The 21469-nt window shown below is 30.3% G+C and overlaps 3 protein-coding genes and 1 non-coding gene across 4 annotated transcripts; all 4 read left to right on the forward strand.

Moving 5' to 3' along the window:
* Window positions 1–191: 191 nt before the first annotated feature.
* Tsp_05050 (GTP-binding ADP-ribosylation factor) lies at window positions 192–4485 on the forward strand. Its single transcript, XM_003369596.1, has 10 exons — window positions 192–195; window positions 696–830; window positions 885–966; window positions 1748–1859; window positions 1946–2102; window positions 2293–2350; window positions 2796–2889; window positions 3022–3118; window positions 3456–3478; window positions 4423–4485. Exons 1-10 carry the CDS (start codon window positions 192–194, stop codon window positions 4483–4485), a joined length of 825 nt encoding a protein of 274 aa, XP_003369644.1.
* Window positions 4486–7787: 3302 nt separating this feature from the next.
* Tsp_05051 lies at window positions 7788–7859 on the forward strand. Its single transcript has one exon. It is a non-coding gene; the product is annotated as a tRNA-Asp (tRNA).
* Window positions 7860–13819: 5960 nt separating this feature from the next.
* Window positions 13820–17562, forward strand: Tsp_05052 (putative irregular chiasm C-roughest protein). The gene is made up of 6 exons (XM_003369597.1): window positions 13820–13884; window positions 14999–15294; window positions 16656–16775; window positions 16844–17072; window positions 17164–17267; window positions 17432–17562. The coding sequence occupies exons 1-6, from the start codon at window positions 13820–13822 to the stop codon at window positions 17560–17562; spliced, it is 945 nt and encodes a 314-aa protein (XP_003369645.1).
* A 775-nt stretch (window positions 17563–18337) lies between these two features.
* Window positions 18338–21365, forward strand: Tsp_05053 (putative immunoglobulin domain protein). Its single transcript, XM_003369598.1, has 11 exons — window positions 18338–18434; window positions 18671–18940; window positions 18999–19149; window positions 19242–19348; window positions 19419–19576; window positions 19755–19899; window positions 19966–20097; window positions 20158–20273; window positions 20333–20812; window positions 20899–21076; window positions 21355–21365. Exons 1-11 carry the CDS (start codon window positions 18338–18340, stop codon window positions 21363–21365), a joined length of 1845 nt encoding a protein of 614 aa, XP_003369646.1.
* Window positions 21366–21469: the final 104 nt, after the last annotated feature.

Below are 21469 nucleotides of genomic sequence, written 5' to 3' on the forward strand. Positions count from 1 at the left end.
TTGAATACTGTCATCAACTGTACCAAAGCTGTACTTGCTGTAGGGAAATTGTTTAACAATCTTGAAAATCTAATATGTCTTACTGTTTTATGTTATTTTTTGTTATGTAAGAGAAGCTAATTAAACTTGATAACTCTGTTCACATTATTAACGGTTCTGCTTTGCCAAGACAAATTTCTGCGTTTTATTAAATGGGTAAATGTCAGTTAAATTTAATTATAATTCACTGACTTGACAAGAGTCAGATTTGCATTGTGCATATTCATTTGTGAATTAAGAACTGTTTTCCATACTGAATTAATTTTGTGCCTTTAATTTAACAGTTTTTAATTAATTGTTTCAAATCTATAACGTCAGTGTTGGAAAAGATTTTTTATTTTTTTGCATGCTTTATGTTCTTTACAGGGCGTTTTGTTTTGCCGTTTTATATTTATAATGAATATCTCTTTCAAAAGGAAAGCAATGAATTCTGAAATTAAAATAATTTTTAATTTTTTTGTAAAATTTTTCATTTTTAAAATATTTGATTACTTTTAAAATGAATACTTTGTTTGCGTAAGAAATTTGCTTGTGTTCATTATATTGTTTAATTTGTATTATCTAATTTTTCTTTTTGCCAAAAAATTTTATGTAATTTCATTGATATAATTCTGATCACATTATGATTTTCATACGTTTATTGCATCTTTATTCAGGAGGTGTTGTTAGTTATTTTCGAAATCTGTTTGGTGCTCGTGAAATGCGTATATTGATTCTCGGCTTGGACGGTGCAGGAAAGACAACAATATTGTACAGACTTCAAGTAGGTGAAGTTGTCACTACGATTCCAAGTATGTTTGGATAAATTTAATGCGATATTGAGAATAATCTTTCACATTTTGAAGCTATCGGATTTAACGTGGAACAAGTGACGTATAAAAATTTGAAATTTCAAGTTTGGGATCTTGGTGGTCAGACAAGCATTCGGTATGTTTTCATCACATGAATTTCATTTACTTATTTATTTATATATGTTTGATTTTCATTAAATTCGTTGCAAATTAAATAGATTTATTGATTTTTTGTTTAATGGTTTGGTTTAAACCTTGTTTAGTATGACAGGGTAACTGCTGGTGCTAACCAACCTTTCTTTGTGCTTAGGACAGAATAAATGTTTCTCAGCTGTTTCAACAAAATGTTTACATTTCAGTGACATAGCGAAGTGCTGCGTTTTCCAGTTCTACCTATGAAACTTGATGAATTATAAAAAGTTGTCGTCTTACTACATATAGTTTTTTGTTCCATTTATGTTTTCTTTTATTTATGAATAATTGCTTTTTCTACAAATGTATTGCGCAGTTCGACAATAGCTTTTTAGTTTGTGGTGTTTTAAAATTTTATTATTCTTATTTAATTTGCTATTTAATAGGTTTTATAGAAAGATTTGCTTAAAGTTTGAAACTAACATAAAATAGAATTGTTGATTTTCTCTAGTACTCTTTGGGGTACTGTCATATGAATGATGTTCAGGTTTATTCGTGCTTTGAGAAAAAATGCTTTATTGAAAATGGAATTGTCTGAGAAAAATGAATAACTTTTACATTTTTTATTTAAATTTAGTGATTATATTAAGTTTTTTTAATTTAATAACGGTTTCTGATATAATTTTCTCCTCTGTTTCAATTGGAATATTTTGAATTTAATGATAAGTTGAATAGTGCGAAATTCATGAATTTGTTTGTAATTTTAATTTTTTTTCACAATTTAGTCCATACTGGCGATGTTATTATTCCAACACGGACGCTGTGATATATGTAGTTGATTCGGCAGATAAAGACAGAGTTGGGATTTCAAAACAAGAATTGGTCTCCATGTTAGAAGTATGCAAAAGAAATTTTATTTTTATTTTTGTTATTCTATTTGTCAGAGATGTCTGTGCGTTGGAGATGATAATTTTTAATTTTAGGAAGAAGAATTGAAAAATGCCATTCTTGTAATTCTTGCAAATAAGCAAGATATTCCTGGTTGTCTTTCAGTTACTGAAGTTCACCGGGCTTTAGGCTTGGAAGCTTTAAGGAATCGAACTTTTCAAATTTTTAAAACATCCGCTGTGAAAGGAGAAGGTTTGGACGAAGCGATGGATTGGTAGATTTAATTTAATTTAGTTTTTTGAATATACAATTTAATGTTCGACTAGTTTAGGTTGTCTAACGCTCTGCAGCAACGGAAATAAAAGTGCAGAATGTGCAATTTGATTGTGTATAATAAAGAACAATAGGTTGATGAGAGATTTAATTTTTCTTTTTACTTTAGTCCGTTTAGTCGAGTTTATCTATCGCTCAGATTTGATAAATTGTGATCAAAAATGGATGTTTGCTGTGCTGTTTCTTTTCAAGCATTCTGGCTTTGTGCATGGAAGAAAATATGATCCGGCACTTTGAAAATTTTTTTCTAAAACAAAAGTGCCTTGTTTCTTTGTTTCAAGCTTGTTGTTTGTTGGTGATTGTTCTGTATGAAATATTCTTGATCTGTTCAAATTATTATGCTACGTTTTTTTTCTTAATAAAGTGAAATTTAAAAAAAATTATGAAATAATTTCTTCTCTTCAACATTTTATTGGCCTTTTGAAAAGGCTAGTTTCTCTTATAGGATTCGTTGATAACACACCAAATCTACTGACCCATTTCAAATTTATTTATAAAATTGAATTCAAAATTTGAATTATCATTTTCAAATCAAATTCGAAAAGGCTTACTTTTCCAATAAATGCACTTTCATGTTTATTATGTAAATAGATTTTCGATGCTATAATTTAGCTTAAAAACAATAACCATCAAGTGGATATTGGATGATCGATTGTGTCAACGTGTCCAGTTGGATTATTGTCCACCGATCGTTGTCGCATCCTTTGTCAGTAATTCATTTTGCTACTATCTTGACATATTTTTGACACACCCTTTAATTATGAATTGAAATTCATTTATTAAACTTTTTTAAGCATGAAACAAATATTGCACTTATTATCTTTGCTTTCTTTTTTAGAATTATTATTGTTGTTATTGTTATTCAACAAAGACAACAGCAACAAAAACAACAACAATAATAATAATAATTTGTCCAACATGCAAATACATTGGCTGTAAATAAATAGCATTCATCAATGTGAATCTATTAAATGCAATTATAGCTGTCGTTGGAGCTGAATGAATAAACGAATGATGGTTCACTTGGAATGGTCAGTATATTTCCAAAATTGAGCAGCTGTTCAATTCAAGCACAGTAAGTGTTTAATTGTTTTTTGTTCTCTTTTATTAAAATTATATCTCACACTGTAGATTTTTGTTTATTAACAATAAAAATCTCAAATTGTTTAATAATAAATATTCAGCACTTTCATTCAAACATTTTTAGCGTTGTTTTCATTTCTATATTTCTTTTCTATCAATAAGTTTTCTAAATAAATCATTGAAATTCAGCAAACACACACACGCGTGCAAAAGTTAGTTAATAAAATATTAAATATAAGTTTTCTTATTCATTTTGAAAAATAATTTTTATTGTTTTGCAATGAATGATAAAGCAAACGTCCTGTATCAGTAAGATCAATGAAACTTGTTGTGATGAATAAATGTTTTTAATTATATTTCTTATTCAACAGAATTTTCACATTTGTATTTAAATAATTTTATTCATATTTTATTTTAAAAAATTAACATTTTTAAATATACAATTTCAATCCAATGCAGTGTGATTAAGCACTGTTTCAGAAAAATAATCAAACAATTTCTTGTGAGCTGATAAAAATAATATTGGATTCGATTTGATTAGATTGTATCTACTGTCCGATATATTTTTTTAATTTGCATTTTTATACTCATATATGAAATAAATGCTGATATATGTAACTTTAAAATTTTTTAGCAACAACTTTTTATCCATTTGAAATGATAATTTTATGAAATTTCTCTTTTCATATCAAATGTAATATACGATTGATTAAATTAGAAATATACAAAAGACTGAAATGTAAAGTCTATTTTTGTTTTCAATATTTTCAGAAGTAGAATTATGCTAACAATGATTGATATTAATATTGAAATAATATTTTGTTGGTGTAATGGTTATAATAAAGTTTATTCAAATATTAAACTTAAGCGATAATAAATAATAAAGAAGTGATGATGTCATTTAGTGGAATTGTATGATGGAAAAAAGTGTCAAGCAAATGAAAATTTATTGATCTATTTATGGAAGTTGAATTAAAAATTGCCCATTTTAAAAAGTAATATTTTTAGGTATTCGTGCAGAATTAACTAATAAGAAAGGAAGCTTGTATAGGAATATACATATTTTTATTTGAATAAGAGAATACGTTGTTGAGAATGTTGTCATGGGTATGGATAAAAACGATCAATGCAATTATTATTATTATTATTATTTAAGCATTTTCGATTGCAATTTGACATTGAAAAGTCTGTTCAGATCATTGTGAACTTTTATCTTTAATACATTTTTAAAATATCAATTATATCCAAAATGATAATGGCAACAGAAAATACAAGTATAAACAAAAGTCAATGCCATCACATTTGGATAATATTTAATAATTAATAAAGTATAATTGAATTCTTTAGCAACTCTGTATTATTATTTTATATAGGACTTTGAATTTTTTGACCAAACAAAATATTAAAAACGACTGCTTGTTTATTGTTTTTTTTGTTAACTGATAAAATGCTAATTTTATGCAAAAGAACAGTTTTATAATTTTGTGATGTGATGTGATATGAATTGAAAGTTTGGCTTTTTAAAAGGTAATTCTCAAAGGAAAAATTTTCTGTTGCAATCAGAAATGAAATCTGTCCGAAAGTCATTCACAGCTGCTTGTACATCCCTTGAGAAACTTTCAAAATTGTCACATATTTTTATTGAAATTTTTTTCCATATCATTACATTAAAAAACATGTGTGAATAATATTTTTACCAATTATCAAAGTTACATTTTTTACTTTTACATTAATATTTTGACGATTAACAAACAATTTTTATTTTTCTTTAAAACTAAATTTTTTGAATAATTGATTCAAATTGTTGCTCAAGTTCAGCTAATCAATATGATAGCAGCATTTGGATGGTCATTTATCTGGTGAAAATCCTTTTTTCCCAGTTCAATCAGACATGCACCGATAGAGCCACTTTGAATGCATATTGCAACTGAATATATTATTACATCGAATGTCTATCAGCAAAGCAGCAGTATTTTAATAAATTGTTCATTATTGGATTTTGAAGAAAAAGTTGCACTTTGTTAATAATAAAAAGATAATTCGATTTAGTTCATATTTGGAAACTGTAGGAGATGACAGATCACTGATTGGAAACTGAAAAGCATATGGCTTTTTCCAAGTGGCGGCCAGTTGCAAGTCGGCTAAAAGAGATATATATGTATATGAATGACATCATTGGCTTTTACTTTAGCGCCTGAATTGACAAAGCTTCTCTGGTTGGGTAACGATGACAAAAGCAATCGTTCACGGCTTTGGCGACCTCAAGCTGGGTCAACGCGGCTTATTTATAGCCCAACAGCTGCCGGGGTCCGGTGCTCATCGGCTAGCGCTTCAAAAGCGGCTCCACAAAAGCCGCTTTCTTGAGGACGGCCGTGTAATTTCTCGGCCGAGCATTTCCAGTCCACTCAGACCGACGCTCATGTGACCCGTTGTTCTGTACATCATTCGCTAAGATCAATAGCCACTTTTCCGATTTCATTTATTCCACAGCTTTATTATCATTTTCCATTCAAGCTTGAACATACATAGCTAAACGTGCAAGTAATAGCAAAGTGCATACTGCTATTATCAAACGAATGAAGAAACACGCTCTCCAAAAAGAATCCCCTCTTCCTCCTCCTCCTCCTCCTCCTCCTTCTTCTTCTTCTTCTTCTTCTCTTCACGCAACGCTGCTTTTCCCATTCTTGTAAGTTTTGCACATCAACATTTTGACATACTAATATTCTTTGCAAAAGTGCATGCTCGGGGAAAATATTTTGAATTAATTGACTGCATGAATAAATTTCTTTTTTCAAACCAGCACAACCAATACGAATCTCAAAAACGGAAATTTGATTCCTCTGTAAATTGTCTTCTCATATGTCATCATCATCATCATCATCAGTTCTTCTTTTTCAGATGTTCACGCTTATTTCTGATTTCAACGCTTGCTTATCTGACACGGTAATTAACTCTACAGAAAGCTGTTTTATAAGTTTTACTTATTTGTTGACAATTGATGACAAAGCTGCTAATTATTATTATTATTCATTCAATTGAATTCTCAGAAATACCGAATAAAACAAAATCGGCTTGCACTAACACAAATTTGTATTTGCAAAAATTTGTTTTTCACCAAAAAATTATGCTTAACAAACAAATAAAATTTTTGCAAAATATATTTTAAAATATTTATTTTACTAAAAAATTTATATTTTTCTTTATTAAACAACGTCAACTGTTGAATGTACAAACTAATATTATGCAATTTATGCGGATATTCTGAACTAATTTTTATATTGTAATTATTATTATTATTATTGATGCTGTTTTAAAATTTTTGATATTTTTATTTCAAAACGCTTCTTTTTTTCACAAAACAAAAGTTAAATTGAATAATAATTAGGGTTAAATATTCAAAAAAGCTTTTTATAAAAATTCTATAAAAAGTGAAATCGTAATAATAGCAACATTGTCTAAATTTGAGACCAGTCAATGCGAAGAGCTATTCCATTCTAAAAATTATAAATATATATATGCTTATTTATTTATGTTTATTCTTGAAAATGAATATTATTATTAAGTTTGCTGAAGAATCGATATTTTTCATATATATGTTTTTATCAATTATGTTCTGTTTTATTTGAAAATAAAGCTTCAATATGGACGATAGTAAGTAATACAGCAAGTAATTGTTGTCCACATGAAACGATATTTTCAACTTTAATTAACATATAATTGCGCGTGTAAAACTTATTACTTTGTTATATTATTATTTTACGTTTAATTATACGTTTAATTTTTCAATTGGTCGCTCAAATTAGATATTTTTTCAATAACTAATCTAATGATCATTTATTTGCATTTACATCGCTGTCGGCTTAATTGAACTTTCTAAAAACAATGCAAATATAAAATTTTTTAAATATTGTCAAACTCGATTTTTTCGAAAAACAGTCAATTATGATTTATTATTGTATGAATAAGAAGATTTAATGTTGAAGTTGGTGATGTTATAAATTCTTTAAAGTAGATATTTTGAGCTGCTTATTTTACATTTGATGAAATTGACGTTTGTAGTTGTCAATGACGGTATTGTTCCATTCTGACAATTTCACTTTGCCAATATCGAAACGTGCTCAACATCATAGCGTCATGGTAATGCAATTTTACTCTGATCAATTCAGTGGCACTTTGAAACGGATCGTTTTTCAAAATACGCTCAAATTGAGCATTTAATATCTATTTACTGACTGTTATTTCCTATTTTCGTTTAAAACTTATCAAATTCATAAGCTGCATTCGAATATATATATAAATATATATTAGCACTTGTGTATGGGATGTTCAATTTTATTTTAATGTGTATTTCACCAGATAGTGCACTGATATATTTTTTTCATAATTTACTTTCATAGTATGTTTTAATTTATTTTTTTTCAAATATAATATAGAAAAATTAGATGAAATAAGTTGTTAGTTTTTGTTTGCTTAGTTCAATTTGTCAGTACAAACATAGAAAGGGTGAAAAGAGTCTCCGTCTCCTCGGTAGTATAGTGGTGAGTATTCCCGCCTGTCACGCGGGCGACCCGGGTTCGATTCCCGGCCGGGGAGTTGATTATTTATACAGTTTAAAATTTTTGATTTTTAATTAAATTAAACAGCATTGTTATACAATTAAAAAATTAACTAAATTAAAAACAAATGAAGAAAAAAAATGATGAAAAGGTTTCTACAAAATAAGAAAGCTTCTGATAGAAAATAGATGATGATGATGATGATGGTGAAGAGAAGCAGGAGAAGAAAGTAAGCTTGGTTGAAGGTTGAGGTCGTGTTAAGAATGGATTTTCAAATGCCGCTGCTTCCGACTGTTGAAAACACACAACCGAAAGGTCAAAAGCTGGCAAATGAGTTGGAAAACGAGCTTGACGTTCGGTAAAAGTTAGCTTAATCGTACAGGCCACACACAGAAGTAGCCAAATATTGACCTTGTCCATAAAGCAAAAAAGCTCATCCAGAAAACGCGTGTGCTATACATAATCCACCTGTCTATTGTCAACGCTATGATGATGAACTTGCTCGGTGCTGCAGTGGGATGTGCTTTGTTTTTTCTTTCTTTTTTCGTCAAACAAAAAGCCGCTGTAAGCGTTCAGCTTTGATCGATTTCCAACAATTGTCTGCTATAGCTATTATAAATTAGCTTCTTGTTTTTGGAGGGAGATATTTCAACACCACCTGACTACTTTCATGCAGAGAAATTGTTGCTAAGAATGATCAAGTCACTCTGAAAAACAGGTGTTCAACTCTTCTTGGTGGTGCTTCTCTCTTCAGTTTCAAAAATTTCAACATTCTTCCATCTTCTATGTAAAAGGATTCCTTTTTTAAGATGATGATTATGATAAAAAGAAGATGAAGAAGCAAATTTAAAATATTATCATTATTTACAACAATGTTTGTTCATCATCATCATCATTTTAAATAAAAGTAAGAAAGATGCGTGTATTCTTATTTAAACTTGAAATTCAAAATTAGCAATTATTCTCTGTTCTGTTTGAAGTTGTATAATTTTTTGAAGAAGTGTGCACTTGAAAATTGCAGAGGATAATTTCAAATTTCGGATCTACCAAAGCCACCACTTCATTTCTTCTTCTTCTTCTTGTCGTTTTCAATCATTTTCATATACTAATTTTATCTTTCCTTTTCAAAATGAATTAATTCAATTTACTTTTGCATGTTGACTTTCAACTTGTTAATTTTATACAGTGAAATTTATTTATTTATTTGTTTTTTTTTCCTTTTGTTAAATTTCAGTTGTTTATTCTTTGAAAAATAATGTATTTCAAATTTAATGTTGTAAATTAACTAAGCTGAATTTTTACTTTTTTTTATTACTACTGAATTGCATATGAAATAAATTGTGTTGTACCTTTTTCTTTAATTTTAGCATATTTTACAAAACACTGATTTAAATATCAATGATTATTTTATCGTGAAATTTTAATTTTTACATCAACTACATATTTTGTGACAACAATGATATTATTTTAAAGTTTATTCTATTCATGCCAGTTTCTATAGTTTCCTTCTTCTTCTTCTTTATTAATAACAAATGTTTTTAGTTTTTTGCAAATTACAAGCTAATACATTATTATTACATTATTTATTACAATTTTTATTATATATTTGATGTTTTTTATTGGTGCAAAAACTGAAGAATTACTTTCACAACATTAGTCATCAAAGTGGAATGAATGATCAAGGCTTACTGACTGCTATGCTTATATGTAGGTAGCCTTTTGTTGATGTGTTAAATTGCTGCATATAATTTGCCACTGCAACTTCCAACTGCTCAAACTCAAAGTGTATCAATTTTATTCTTTTTTCTTCAGAAAATTCAAAAAAGTAACTTTTTTATCCATGAGAAGATTTTCGTGTCTTCTTTCTTTCTTACTGGCATGCATGAACAATGAAAATAAATAGTACTTTCATCAAAGGGAGATGCTGGATATTTCTTTTATCATTTTGAAAATCATTGAGCATCTTTTCTCTCTGAAACAACAGTTTCTTCTTCCATCGTGACCATATTCCCTTAATTGTAATATTATTGCAACTGTATCATTCATTCCATCGGCGAATTATTTCTGCTGAAAATACTTTTTGGATAGTGTAATAATAATTTTTACTTATTTCATTCGAATTGTTGCATTATCTATTTTTATAAGAAAGTAAAGAATAAAACTCTTCACCAAGCTATTATTATCTTTCAGCTAACAACGGACACTGACTGATAAACAGGTGGTTGATTGCATTGAATTGAAAAGCAGTTAGTTCAATTTCTAAAGCACAAGCATCTGGGCTCTCAACACATTCGGTTTTTCAAATATCATCTGGTAAGTCTGCGACAGAAAATTTTTGTGCAAATTTTTAAATTCATTGCCTTGCAGTTTTACGAATGCATGCAACCAATGCAGTATGCATTATAATTTCTTTTTCCTACACCAGTAGCACATTAGTGATTGATCGTGATTGGATTGTTGGATAAGAATAAAATTATCTTGTAGTTTTAGTCAAAAAGAACATACATTCTATGCAATGGGATTCTTTTCTCTTTTAATGCTACTGTCGTTAAGCAAGAATAATTATTAATAGCATTTAGACTTTAATCCAACGGCGGTATATATCAAAGGGAATGTTTTTGTTCTTTTTGATGAATCATGTTTACAACTCATGTCAATAACTTTTTTAAACGTTTTTTAAAGTTGATTTTAAAGAAAAGTAAATTTTAAATAAAATGATGATGCATGCAACACAACAATTATTCTGTTTGTGTAAATACATGTGTAAGAAACTTTGGTAAATTAAATTGAAATATTTTTTTAAAAATGTAAAATTATGGATGAATTTTTTGTTTTTAAAGAAAATTAAAATTTATATAATTATCAAGTTATTAAGTAGAGTTATATATATGTATACTACTGAGTTGATTATGACATGTGAGTTAGCTGTTGGTAGTAGTAGTATTAGTAGTAGAACCCTTTGTTGGAAGAAGCGTGATTTTGGCTGGCAGCTTGATGTTTACGGAGTGTGAAACGGCTGTTCCGCTTTTCTTGAGATTCCGTTGTTGGTGTCGGCTTTTTGGGAAGCTTTGTTCATTTTTGACGTGCATTTTTCTTTATTCATCATATTCTAGTGGAAGTTTTGTTTGCCACATCACCGTCGTTGGCTTTTTCCCATCACGGAAACATTGTCGACCTATTGGCATTGTTTTCCCCTTGCAGCGATCAGTTTCGCAGCCGCCTTTGTGCTATCCCCGGTTGACCTGTGAAAAATGTTTATTCACAATCAGGAGCAGCTTGAAAAGCGTTTTCATCTTCATTTCAAACTTTTGCTTACACATACACACACACACACACACACATTCATATATATATATACTCTTCATCTTCATCAATTTCCGCCGCTTCACAAAATCTCAAAAGCTTATATTGGAAAAATGCCACAGCTCGAAAACTGGCTTCTGTTCACCATACTGTTAATATTTATTTTAACATGCAGCATTTTTGTTTGTAATCTCGCAACGGCATGTTTAGCTTGATTTTGTCAGTTGGTGAGGCGGAGTTTGTGGCATATTTTCTTCTTCTTCTTCTTCTTCTTCTTCTTCCTTCATTCATCCGTATTTACACGTTAGCCATGTTTACTCTTTTATTATTGCGGTTCCACGTTGATTAGATGGATATATTTTAACAAATTTTTTAGCATAATAATTTGAACGTAATTGATGTGTACGTGTGTGTGCAGTTGGATCGATAGGATTGTTATCGCCTTATGATGCTAAATAGGTGGGTCACCATTGATTCAGGCTTTTCTGGATTCGAAGCAATTCAACTGAAAAGCACCTGCTGAGTTATGTCTCAATTTTACACTTTTAACTGATCATGCATAATTAATTTATAAATATTGCAAATTGCAATGATAAATATAAGACAAAAGAATTACAAGGCTCAACAAATCTATTCTAAACAAACACTGGAACCAAGTTGGATTTTTGCTGATGTTCTGCTGTTGCTGATGTTGATGTATCACGCGCAATTGCAAAATTTATCATTCATTTCAATTGGTAAGACACAAGTTTTTATTAATTTCGCATAACTTTTATTAGTTGAACTGCAGTTGCACTCACTTATACTGCTCATTATTTGGCTTATATGTGGTAATTGATGTTCAGCTTTAGAAATTTTGAGAACCTTTGAAATATTATATTGTCGTTTTATATTTGAAATACATGATGAAAAGAATTTGATTTGATCAACATTTGTTTTGTAAGAAAATAGAAAATGCAAGCCAGAATTTTGTCCAACGTATTATTAGTTTGATGCAATTGAATTGCAAGTTCTACATGTTTGCTTATATAAATTTTAAACACAAAATTGGTTTGTTATAAATAAAATGCCAAACTTTCGTTTGCTTAGTTAGTTGTAAATTTTACGCAAATGTTTGACATAATTTTTTAATAGAAATCTGCGAAGAATTTTCTTTTTCATTCACTTTTTGCATTCATGAAAATAACTGTATCATGTTGTAAGCGAAAAGAATGTTTGTTTGATCAATGTAAATTTTTGCTTATTTCTGAACGAAATTCAATGTATACGTATAGTTATCATTTGTGTACAACTTTTGTAATTTATTAATAATGGTTGTATTATTTAAATTTTGGTGAAATCAAGAAATTAGTTCAACAACTGTTTTATTCAAGAAGTGATTGGACAATAAAGAAATCATTTTCTGTGAAATGAATAAGCACTAGGTGACAACGTCTCTTAGCTTTCATTTCAATAGCACCTGATAATTTTTTTTCGCTTTGTTTCTTTTCTTTCAATGCTACTACTTGTCAAATTTTTTGAGTGTTCTTCTTCACTTGAAAATATATGAAAAAAAAATTTTATAAAAGCAGTGGTTTTTTTTAATAAAATAAAGCGAAAGCTCTTTTATTTGATTCTTCTTTTGTCATTGACTTTCAATTGATGTCATCATCCAGTTTTCACATTTATAAATTTTATACTTTATTGAAAAGCAAAATGTTCAAGTTTAACTTTTAATAAATAAGTCGTCATTCATTGTTTTCATGCTCTCAATTTGCCTTGCAATTGCAATATGTTATATTGCCTTTTCACTTTTATAGTATACTGTATATTTCCATCTTCAACTGTTGCTCATTTATAATTTGCATATTAATGAGATAAATAGTTTGTTAAATTTAAATAATTTTTTACTTGCTTTTTAATTACTGATTAACATTTAAATAAAGTTTCCTTTTAATATGAAATAAAATTTTTGAAATAATTCCACTACTATTAATAATAATCGATTCTCTTTTGACTTCCTTTTCTGTTATTTTTTCAATGAACAACTTCCATGTTTGATTCTCTATGCTTCCTTTTTTTATCAAGTTTCCTTCTCATATATCACTTTGGAAGTGATTTATTGTTGAATTATTTTTTATGCTTTTAATAATTTTTATGAAATTGTTTTGAATTTCATGATTATCTGGGATGAAAATTCTAAAAGTTGCATGTGCAATTTTTTACTTTTCTAGCCGTATTGTGGAAGCAAGGCGAGACTGGCGGCATTAGGAAAGCAGACAACGGAAAATTCACAAACCTATGCCTGTTGTTAGCATGATTAATTTTTGATTTTTGAAAAAAGTTATAACGTATTTATTTGAAACTTATTTATATTTCGAAAATTGGTTTTCTTAGCCCTGCTGTTATCTTTATATTATTATTTTTTACTTTATGATTAAATTTGCAATTTTTCCAAACATTCTAAACACATATTGTTCTAAACGTTAATTTTTTATTTTTGGCGTCATGCATTTTTGTCATCTATTAATTGCCTGTTTGCTTGTGAATACTAAGAACTATTAATCCACTATTAAAATTGTTACTGTTCGGCATCTTTCAGTTTTGATTAATCAACGCACACGCTACACACACAGTTTGTGCATGTTGCTTCTCTAATTGTGCTTACATTTTGAATAATTTTACGTTCGTAAGCTAAAATTGACATCTTTTGAAATGCCGTTTATAGCTTTTTTGGAAAATTTTCAAATGCATGGCAAACATTTCATTTCATTGCTCATGTGAGTGAGTGAATTAATTTTTCTTTTAAAATAGTTTCAAATGATTTGCAAAATGCTCTGACTTAGCATAATAATAATAATAATAATAATGGTGAATAATTCACGGCATTTCTTCTTCTTCTTCTTCTTCTTCTTCTGCTCTTTAGCATTTTGCGAAAACTTTAAATTGTGGTTAGGATCGATCCGTGGTGAATCTCTTCTATTCACATTGACAGCCTGTTCAGTTTTCAGATTTCAAATAATTGCAATCGCTTCACTTCACAGTTGCCAATTTTTTCCACTGGCTTCAATGTTGCTTGCATTTTGTTTGTTGCATGATATAAAGGATTTTCTATCTCCAAATAGAAACAACAGCATTCTCAATTTTTCTTTTTATTCACAAACAAGAGATATATCTTCTTTTTTTTTCCATTTTCTCCATTCCAAGGTCTGTAATGGAGATTGAAAACCGTTCTTGCATCATTGACTCAAGTGGAAGCTCTCGAAATGTGTCGAGGTCGGATGGGCGGGTCAGCGGCGCCTGCAGTTCTTTGTATGCAACGTTGTCTTCTTTTTTCGAGTGGACTAGATTATGAGCTATTCGGCAAAACTCGATTATTCAGTAGTTTCAAGCGAAGCTTGTTTGATTTTAAGGTCTCCAGAGTGCAGACTAGCATGGTGTCGGCTTGGATCGAAGCTTTCTCGCTAGCTCAGTCAGCTTTTTGCGTAATTGCTATTCGATTGCGATGAAATTAGTTCCATTGAACATAGTCTCCGGATGGCCATCCGATGACCTTGTTGTTTAGCATGCATCTGCCTGTTGTTGTGTCCAGCAATGGTGTCACAAGCAATTGTCAGCTTCGTTAGACGGCAGTTATGCTTCACGCCTGCTTTACACGCTCAAAATGAGCTGGATTTTTTTTTCTGCACTTGATTTTCTCTTTCCAATTCAACCACATTGGATAGATGAAAAGGTTTTCAACTAACTGCCAATCGCGTTGACATATGTGCGCCGTTCACGTGGGACGGTGCCAATCGGTGCTGCGCGTTTTTTTTAATTTATTCTTTTTTATTTTTAGATCTTTTCGCTCAGGCAGTTGTTTATATTTAAATGTTATTTTTTTTGAAATTTCAGCTTTTCCACATCTAGCTCAGCTTCGTCTTGCCTTCTTGACAATGCACTGATGAACTGCCGTTTCTTTGTTATTATTATGGTCTCGCTGGCCATTTCGGCCGAAGCTGAAGGGTCTCAACGTTTTGTCGAACATCCCGAAGAAACGAAAGTCATCGTCGGCCAAACCGCTGTCCTAAGGTGCAGAATTGAAAATCAAGAAGGCCTGGTTACGTGGGCTAAGAATGGATTTATTCTTGGTACCGCACGTTCCCTGCCCGACTTTGCGCGCTATTCAATGATTGGCTCCGACGAACTTGGTAAGTGGAAAACATGTGCATGTTAATTTTTTATAAACTGCTTACTTTTTTTTGATTCTCTGACAAGGCCAGAGTCTGTTTGTGCAATTTTGCACCCTTTCACGATGCACACGTCTTTGAGCACATGCCCTTGATGGCTAATCAGCAGGGGTGCTGTTTTGCTTTTTGGCCTTTGCCCCATTGAACAATGACAACAGTTTGTCCTTTCTCATGAACTTTCTGCCAATTCTGCACTTCTTTGTGTGAAATATGATAATTAACAACCGATTAAGATAACACCCACTCATCTGAATAGTAGACTTGTTTGCGCATGATGCACCGTCATTTAATGATACTTAGTTGATGATGATATTTTATGTATGTTTTTTTTCTATTTTTTATATAACGTCATCAATGTGCATGCGTTTTTTGTTTCAGCACAATTTAGAAATTATGTACTATTCTGTGTTGCAGTTTAATTAATGTACTTAATGTGTGCAGATTATATGCTGTTTCAACGATGAGCTCTGCTGAGATTTATGCTAATATGTTTTTGTTTAGTATATATATATATATATATATATGACAATTTTTTATGTTGATTATTTTCTAAAATTATTATTGAATTTAAAATATCATGATGGAACATAATTTTTTCCAACATTCTTAAAACAATAACCAACGCATTTGTTGTATTATTTACCCTTTTATAGCTATAATAAGGATTATTTTTTAATTTTTGTTAAAAAAAATATCTTTATGAACTGAAGGGTAGAAGATTATTTTGGGATTTAAGCAGAGAAACAACTGATAAATTTGTTGTGTAGTAGAATTTTAATTAATAATTAACGTATCGGTTGCATTTTCAATTTTATCACATGTCCAAGTAGTTGTTTGCGATATGCAACGTAAAGTAATATCAAACAGCAAGCAGTAGTTGCAGAGAATGATTGATCTGCCGCGCAGAAAATCAATAATTTAAAATTGCATTACATCGTGCAGTGATTTTGCTTTTTGTACAAATTTCCAAACAGTAATTAATTAGCACCATTTTATGTATGGATTTTTTTACATTTATTATTCTCATTTTATTGGTTCCCTAACACCTTTAAAAAAATTTTCTGATTAAAAGGAATTATTCTTTCAAATGTTCGTTGTTTTGCATTAAGTCAATGTTCATTAAAAAATTAAAAACTCGACTGTTATTTCAATAGAATCATTAATTATTAATACATTATACAATTAATTAATCATTAATTGATTCAATGAAAATTATCATACAAATGAGTGCGAGTATGTGATTGAAGAAGTGGAAGTACAAGATGATTGATTTTATTGACTTCGTTTTCTAAAAAAAGTATAATGAAATAAGTATTTTTCAGGTGAATATCATCTGCAAATAAGAAACGTAACAATACAAGACGATGCAACGTATCAGTGCCAAGCTACTAGATTGGCGGCGCCGACGCAGGTTTCTCTCGTGGCACGTTTGGCCGTTTTAGGTGAGCCGTTTTTTCTTTGGTTTTTGATTAATTATTTTAGCGTTAATTAATAACAACTCTACTTGTAGTTCCTCCATCGAATGCAAAACTGGAAAACATCGGCTCTGCTATCACTGTTTCAGAAGGTGATGAACGTATCGTATCTTGTATATCAGAAGGCGGAAAGCCGAAACCTTCTGTGCATTGGTTTATTGCCAGCAATAGGAATGGTATGGATGTGATACGCGCCTGGCATTACTCTGAAGATACTGTCATGATCAATGAACAAATGATTTCGACTGTACGAAGTCAGCTCAAGTAAAAAACAGTATCTTGTTTTGTAAATTCAAAAAAGCATGTATAAATAAAAAAAATTTAAGCTTATATAAAATTAGCGTATAAAATTTAGATATGTGCCAAAACGGACTGAAGATGGTCATTTTCTTGTTTGTCAAGTGAATCATGAAGCATTGACAACTCCACTGCTGACTGCTGTAGCGCTTACTGTGCTCTGTAAGTGTAACTGAAATTTTCCGTAACATTTTCAAAATTGCTCATTATTGTGTGTTGCATTTATGAAATCATTTGATTGTCATTTTCACTGGAAGCTACATTTTATGTTGATTTATGAAACGTAATTTCTCTGCTGATATTTCATAAATTTAAAAATCACTCAGCAATTGATCTAGATCTCTTGCAAAGGAATTTTCCATTATTCCATTGTTTGCTTATTCCCTTGTACATATTTTCTGAAAAGCTGTCAAAAGCATGCATTGTATGCTTTTTGATTATCATTGTTGAAGGATAATTTCATTTCACTTTGTTCGGTCAGAAGAAGTGCGAACTTCTGTGAGGTAGGTCACAGTGCAGTCAACGCCTTGCTTGCCGTAATGCAAACCACATGAATAATGTGGTTTGCTCTTTGTCAACCGGACGTTGCTGTGCAGCTGAAGCACATGCTTTATTATTTATACATATTATCAATTTAGTTGGCAAAATAACACAAACATGCAACATGCTAGCAGTTGTAAACTTTTGCTCGCCTGCTTTCATTTTATTTTAGCATAATATTTATTCGTTCATTTGTTTGTTTTATTAGCGCTTTGAGAAATTTAATTTTAGCAATTTCATTTTTTTTGTTTCCAGCTTTTTATGAGGATTATTGAAATATTAATTCAAAAGTCTTTTGAGAATTTCAAATAATTTGTCAAAAGAGTATTTGAAATAATTGATAATAAGAAAATGTGGTGAATTCTTCGCAAAAAAACTATTAATCAGTGATTTTTCGAATTATTTTTGCACACAATTTATTTTTACAAAGTATTTTTTTATTCACTTAAAGATGATTAGATTAAACTTTTCTATAAACTATGCATAGGCATTATTTTTTATAATTATTATGCTCATTGCAAGTTGGCTGTATTCAATTCATGAGTATATAATACTAAAAAATAAAAATAAATAAAAAACGCAAGAATATTACAATAAATGTTAAGTAGCTAAATCAGAAATGCTTTCATTATATGAAGTGAGTAAGATGGCGTGAACGACGCCAATGCGGGCGAATAAATGATCAGATATAAATGTGCTGCTTCGCGATTTTAATTGAAGTTGTTGTTAGCGTCTTTGTGATTTATCCAAGCCTATGCTGTAAATGTGGACAGCTGACGAAGCGACTAGGTTTCACTTAGTACTACTAGTACTATTGCTATTCACGAGTTATATATATATATGTAGAGAGGCAATAGTGATGCATGATGAATGATGGCTTCTGATCATCTGCATATTGCAATCAATTACAACGATTGCTTGTTTTCCATATGATTGTTGTTGACGTTGTGGTTGAAGGATGGAGAAAATTTTTTATTCTATAATTCTATTTGCCAGTTCATCATTTGGATATTTCATTGCTTCAGATGCACCGAAAGTAACAGTTTCTTTGAATTCAACTGAACCGCTTACTGAAGGCAGTTCTGCGGTGTTGTTCTGTCAAGCAGATGCAAAACCGGACCAAAATTTAAAGTATCTTTGGCGTCAGAATTCAAATGTGTTGCATGCCGCAAATGGTCCTACTTTGCACATTGCTGAACTTCAATATCAGCACCATCGAAGCGTTTTCACTTGTGAAGTTAGCAATTCTATTGGTACAGGTGAAGGTTCTTACATCGTATCACTTCTCTGTAAGGGTTTTTTTCTAACTAATCTAATGTTGTTTTTCTCATTTATAATGTAAAATTTGTTTAGATTCACCACGTTTACCGAAAAAAGACTCCACTGTTTTATCCGTTGATTCAGGTCAAAATGTAACGCTGCACTGCAATATTGATGCTAATCCACCCCCGATGATCAAGTGGTTTAAAATTGGATCATCAGAAGTGATTGCTGAAGGAATGAAGTGAGTCTTGTTTTGTTGTTATTGTTGTTTTTTAATTTTTATTTGCATTCATCTACATATATGTGCAATTCAATTCAATTCAATTCACACAGCTTTACCATTAACAAAGCGACAGCTCAACATCAGGGAACGTACATGTGCGAGGCGCGAATTTCTGGATATAAACCTCAGAAACTTACAACTGTGTTGTACATCAATGGTATTTTTTTTCTTTTGTAAATAATATATGAAAATTAAAATTTATTTACATTTATTTTTTTATTTTTCAGGACCTCCAAGAGTTAGCTTAAATCCGTTTAAAGAAGCAGTAGAAGGATCAACAGTAGAAATGGTATGCGTAGTGTCTGGTTATCCACTTCCTGATAAAATTCGGTGGTTCAAAGGAAAGCATCCTGTAGATTTTGATAATCATCATAATCGATTTGAAGTAAGTCAAATTGTAATAATACTATCTGAAATGATATAGGAAATTTTCTGATAAATAAAATTGTTTTTTTTTGTTTAAAAATATTGCAACTGTAAGAGTAAATAATTTCAGTTTTTACAATTTTGAATATAATTTTTTTACTGTTTTGACAATACGAATTAATAGTTACAATTTTTAGAAATCAAAAATTTTGAACAAAGGCGACGGTGTATTTAATATTTTGAAAATTATTAATGTTCATGGAACAGACTTTGATGATTTCAATTGCACAGCGTACAACAAACATGGAATTGGATCAGCTGTTATTAAATTATTGCCAAGTGGTAATTTGTACACTTTTTGTTTGCTTTATTAAATAATAAATGTATGATGAACAAAATGAAATTTAGATCCTATGCCACTTTACGTAATGATTCCAGGCGTTATTGGTGGTTGTGTTGCTATACTGGTTCTTGCATGCGCATTATTTATTGTTAATCGAAAATATCTTTGCCATTCTAAACTTTCTAGACAAGGAAGTGGTATGTTCGCAGACATAGATGCTTCATAGATCTTATTATATTCCTAATCTGAATATTTAGGAGAAAACGGTGATCTTACTGTAAAAGTGGAAGCACTAGATGCTTTGGGAAGACCTTATCAATATCAACCGGATATTTGTGATTCAAATGATCAGGCTGATGCTGTTTTTAACAAGGTTATTGGGTGTTTTTAATGGCAAATGCTCAGTCTTTGTACTGTACTTTTTTTGTTTAGGATTATGTTTCTATACCGCAAGATAATCCAGATTTTGATTCTCTACCCCCGCCATATCCATCTTACTATCAGGACAATGTTACATTTTCTAATGGTAACCTACGAGGATCTGCGATCAATTTGACACCAAGATCTAATAAAGGGGGTAATATGGTTCATATGACCTACTTAGGGGATAGAACCCCATCCAGCGTTCACACGTCACCAGATAATTTAAATGGAACATCATATTTACGATCAATAAGTCCGCAGTTGAATGCGTCGTCCGGTCCTTCATTACCACCGTACTCTGTCGAAATGGGCATTAACTCGCTTCGTCCATACGGTGTCTACAACATGGACGCGGGTTCTTATTTTCCTAATGGTATTTTGTCTGTACCATTGGAAACAGTACTGGAAGTTAGTACACCAATTACTGGAGATGAACATTCAGATTCGACGGTGAATATACTTCGTTGTCCCAGTCAAAATTCAACCCGTGTTTAAATAGCAGGCTATGTTGTATTCATGCTATGAATTATCATTATTGATGACTGTTATTTGAGTATTACGTGCAGTTTTTAAAGTCAAGCTTTGAAGCTAAAAATAATGTTAAACTGTTACATCATGTGATGATACATGATCGGTGTTCTGATTTACGGAAAATTGCACTGTACGTACATACTACATTATGCCTTGGCCTCGTTGAATTTTGTATCATACTGATCGAATTCAAAGTATGGCTGAAAAATTTTGGGCAGCCAAGTATATTCAGTTGGTTGCTTTATTAAATTAATTTCTTGCACTTTTTGTCTGTATTTGGTTGTTTTTCTCTTTTTCTCTCTCAAATTTTCATTTTTCATAACTTTACTACAATTAGTCGCTTTTGCTGAAAGTAAAAGCTACCAACAAAACTTGTTGAACTTGTATTTGATTTATGCAAAAAAAACAGCACACACACATTTATGTCTTTATTTACGAATAACTTTTAATATAAATAACTTCTTGTTATAAAATAATTGTTTTTTGTATTTATTTTTAAGTGATGAAGTAATAAATTTTCTTTTTAAATTATTTATATATTTATTATTGTTATATCACAAATGCTGTTGGAAAGTTATTAATGATTATTTCAGATGATAAATGCATGCATAATAA

The sequence above is a fragment of the Trichinella spiralis genome, assembly GCF_000181795.1.
Source record: "Trichinella spiralis strain ISS 195 chromosome Unknown Scfld1557, whole genome shotgun sequence".
Lineage (NCBI taxonomy): Eukaryota > Metazoa > Nematoda > Enoplea > Trichinellida > Trichinellidae > Trichinella > Trichinella spiralis.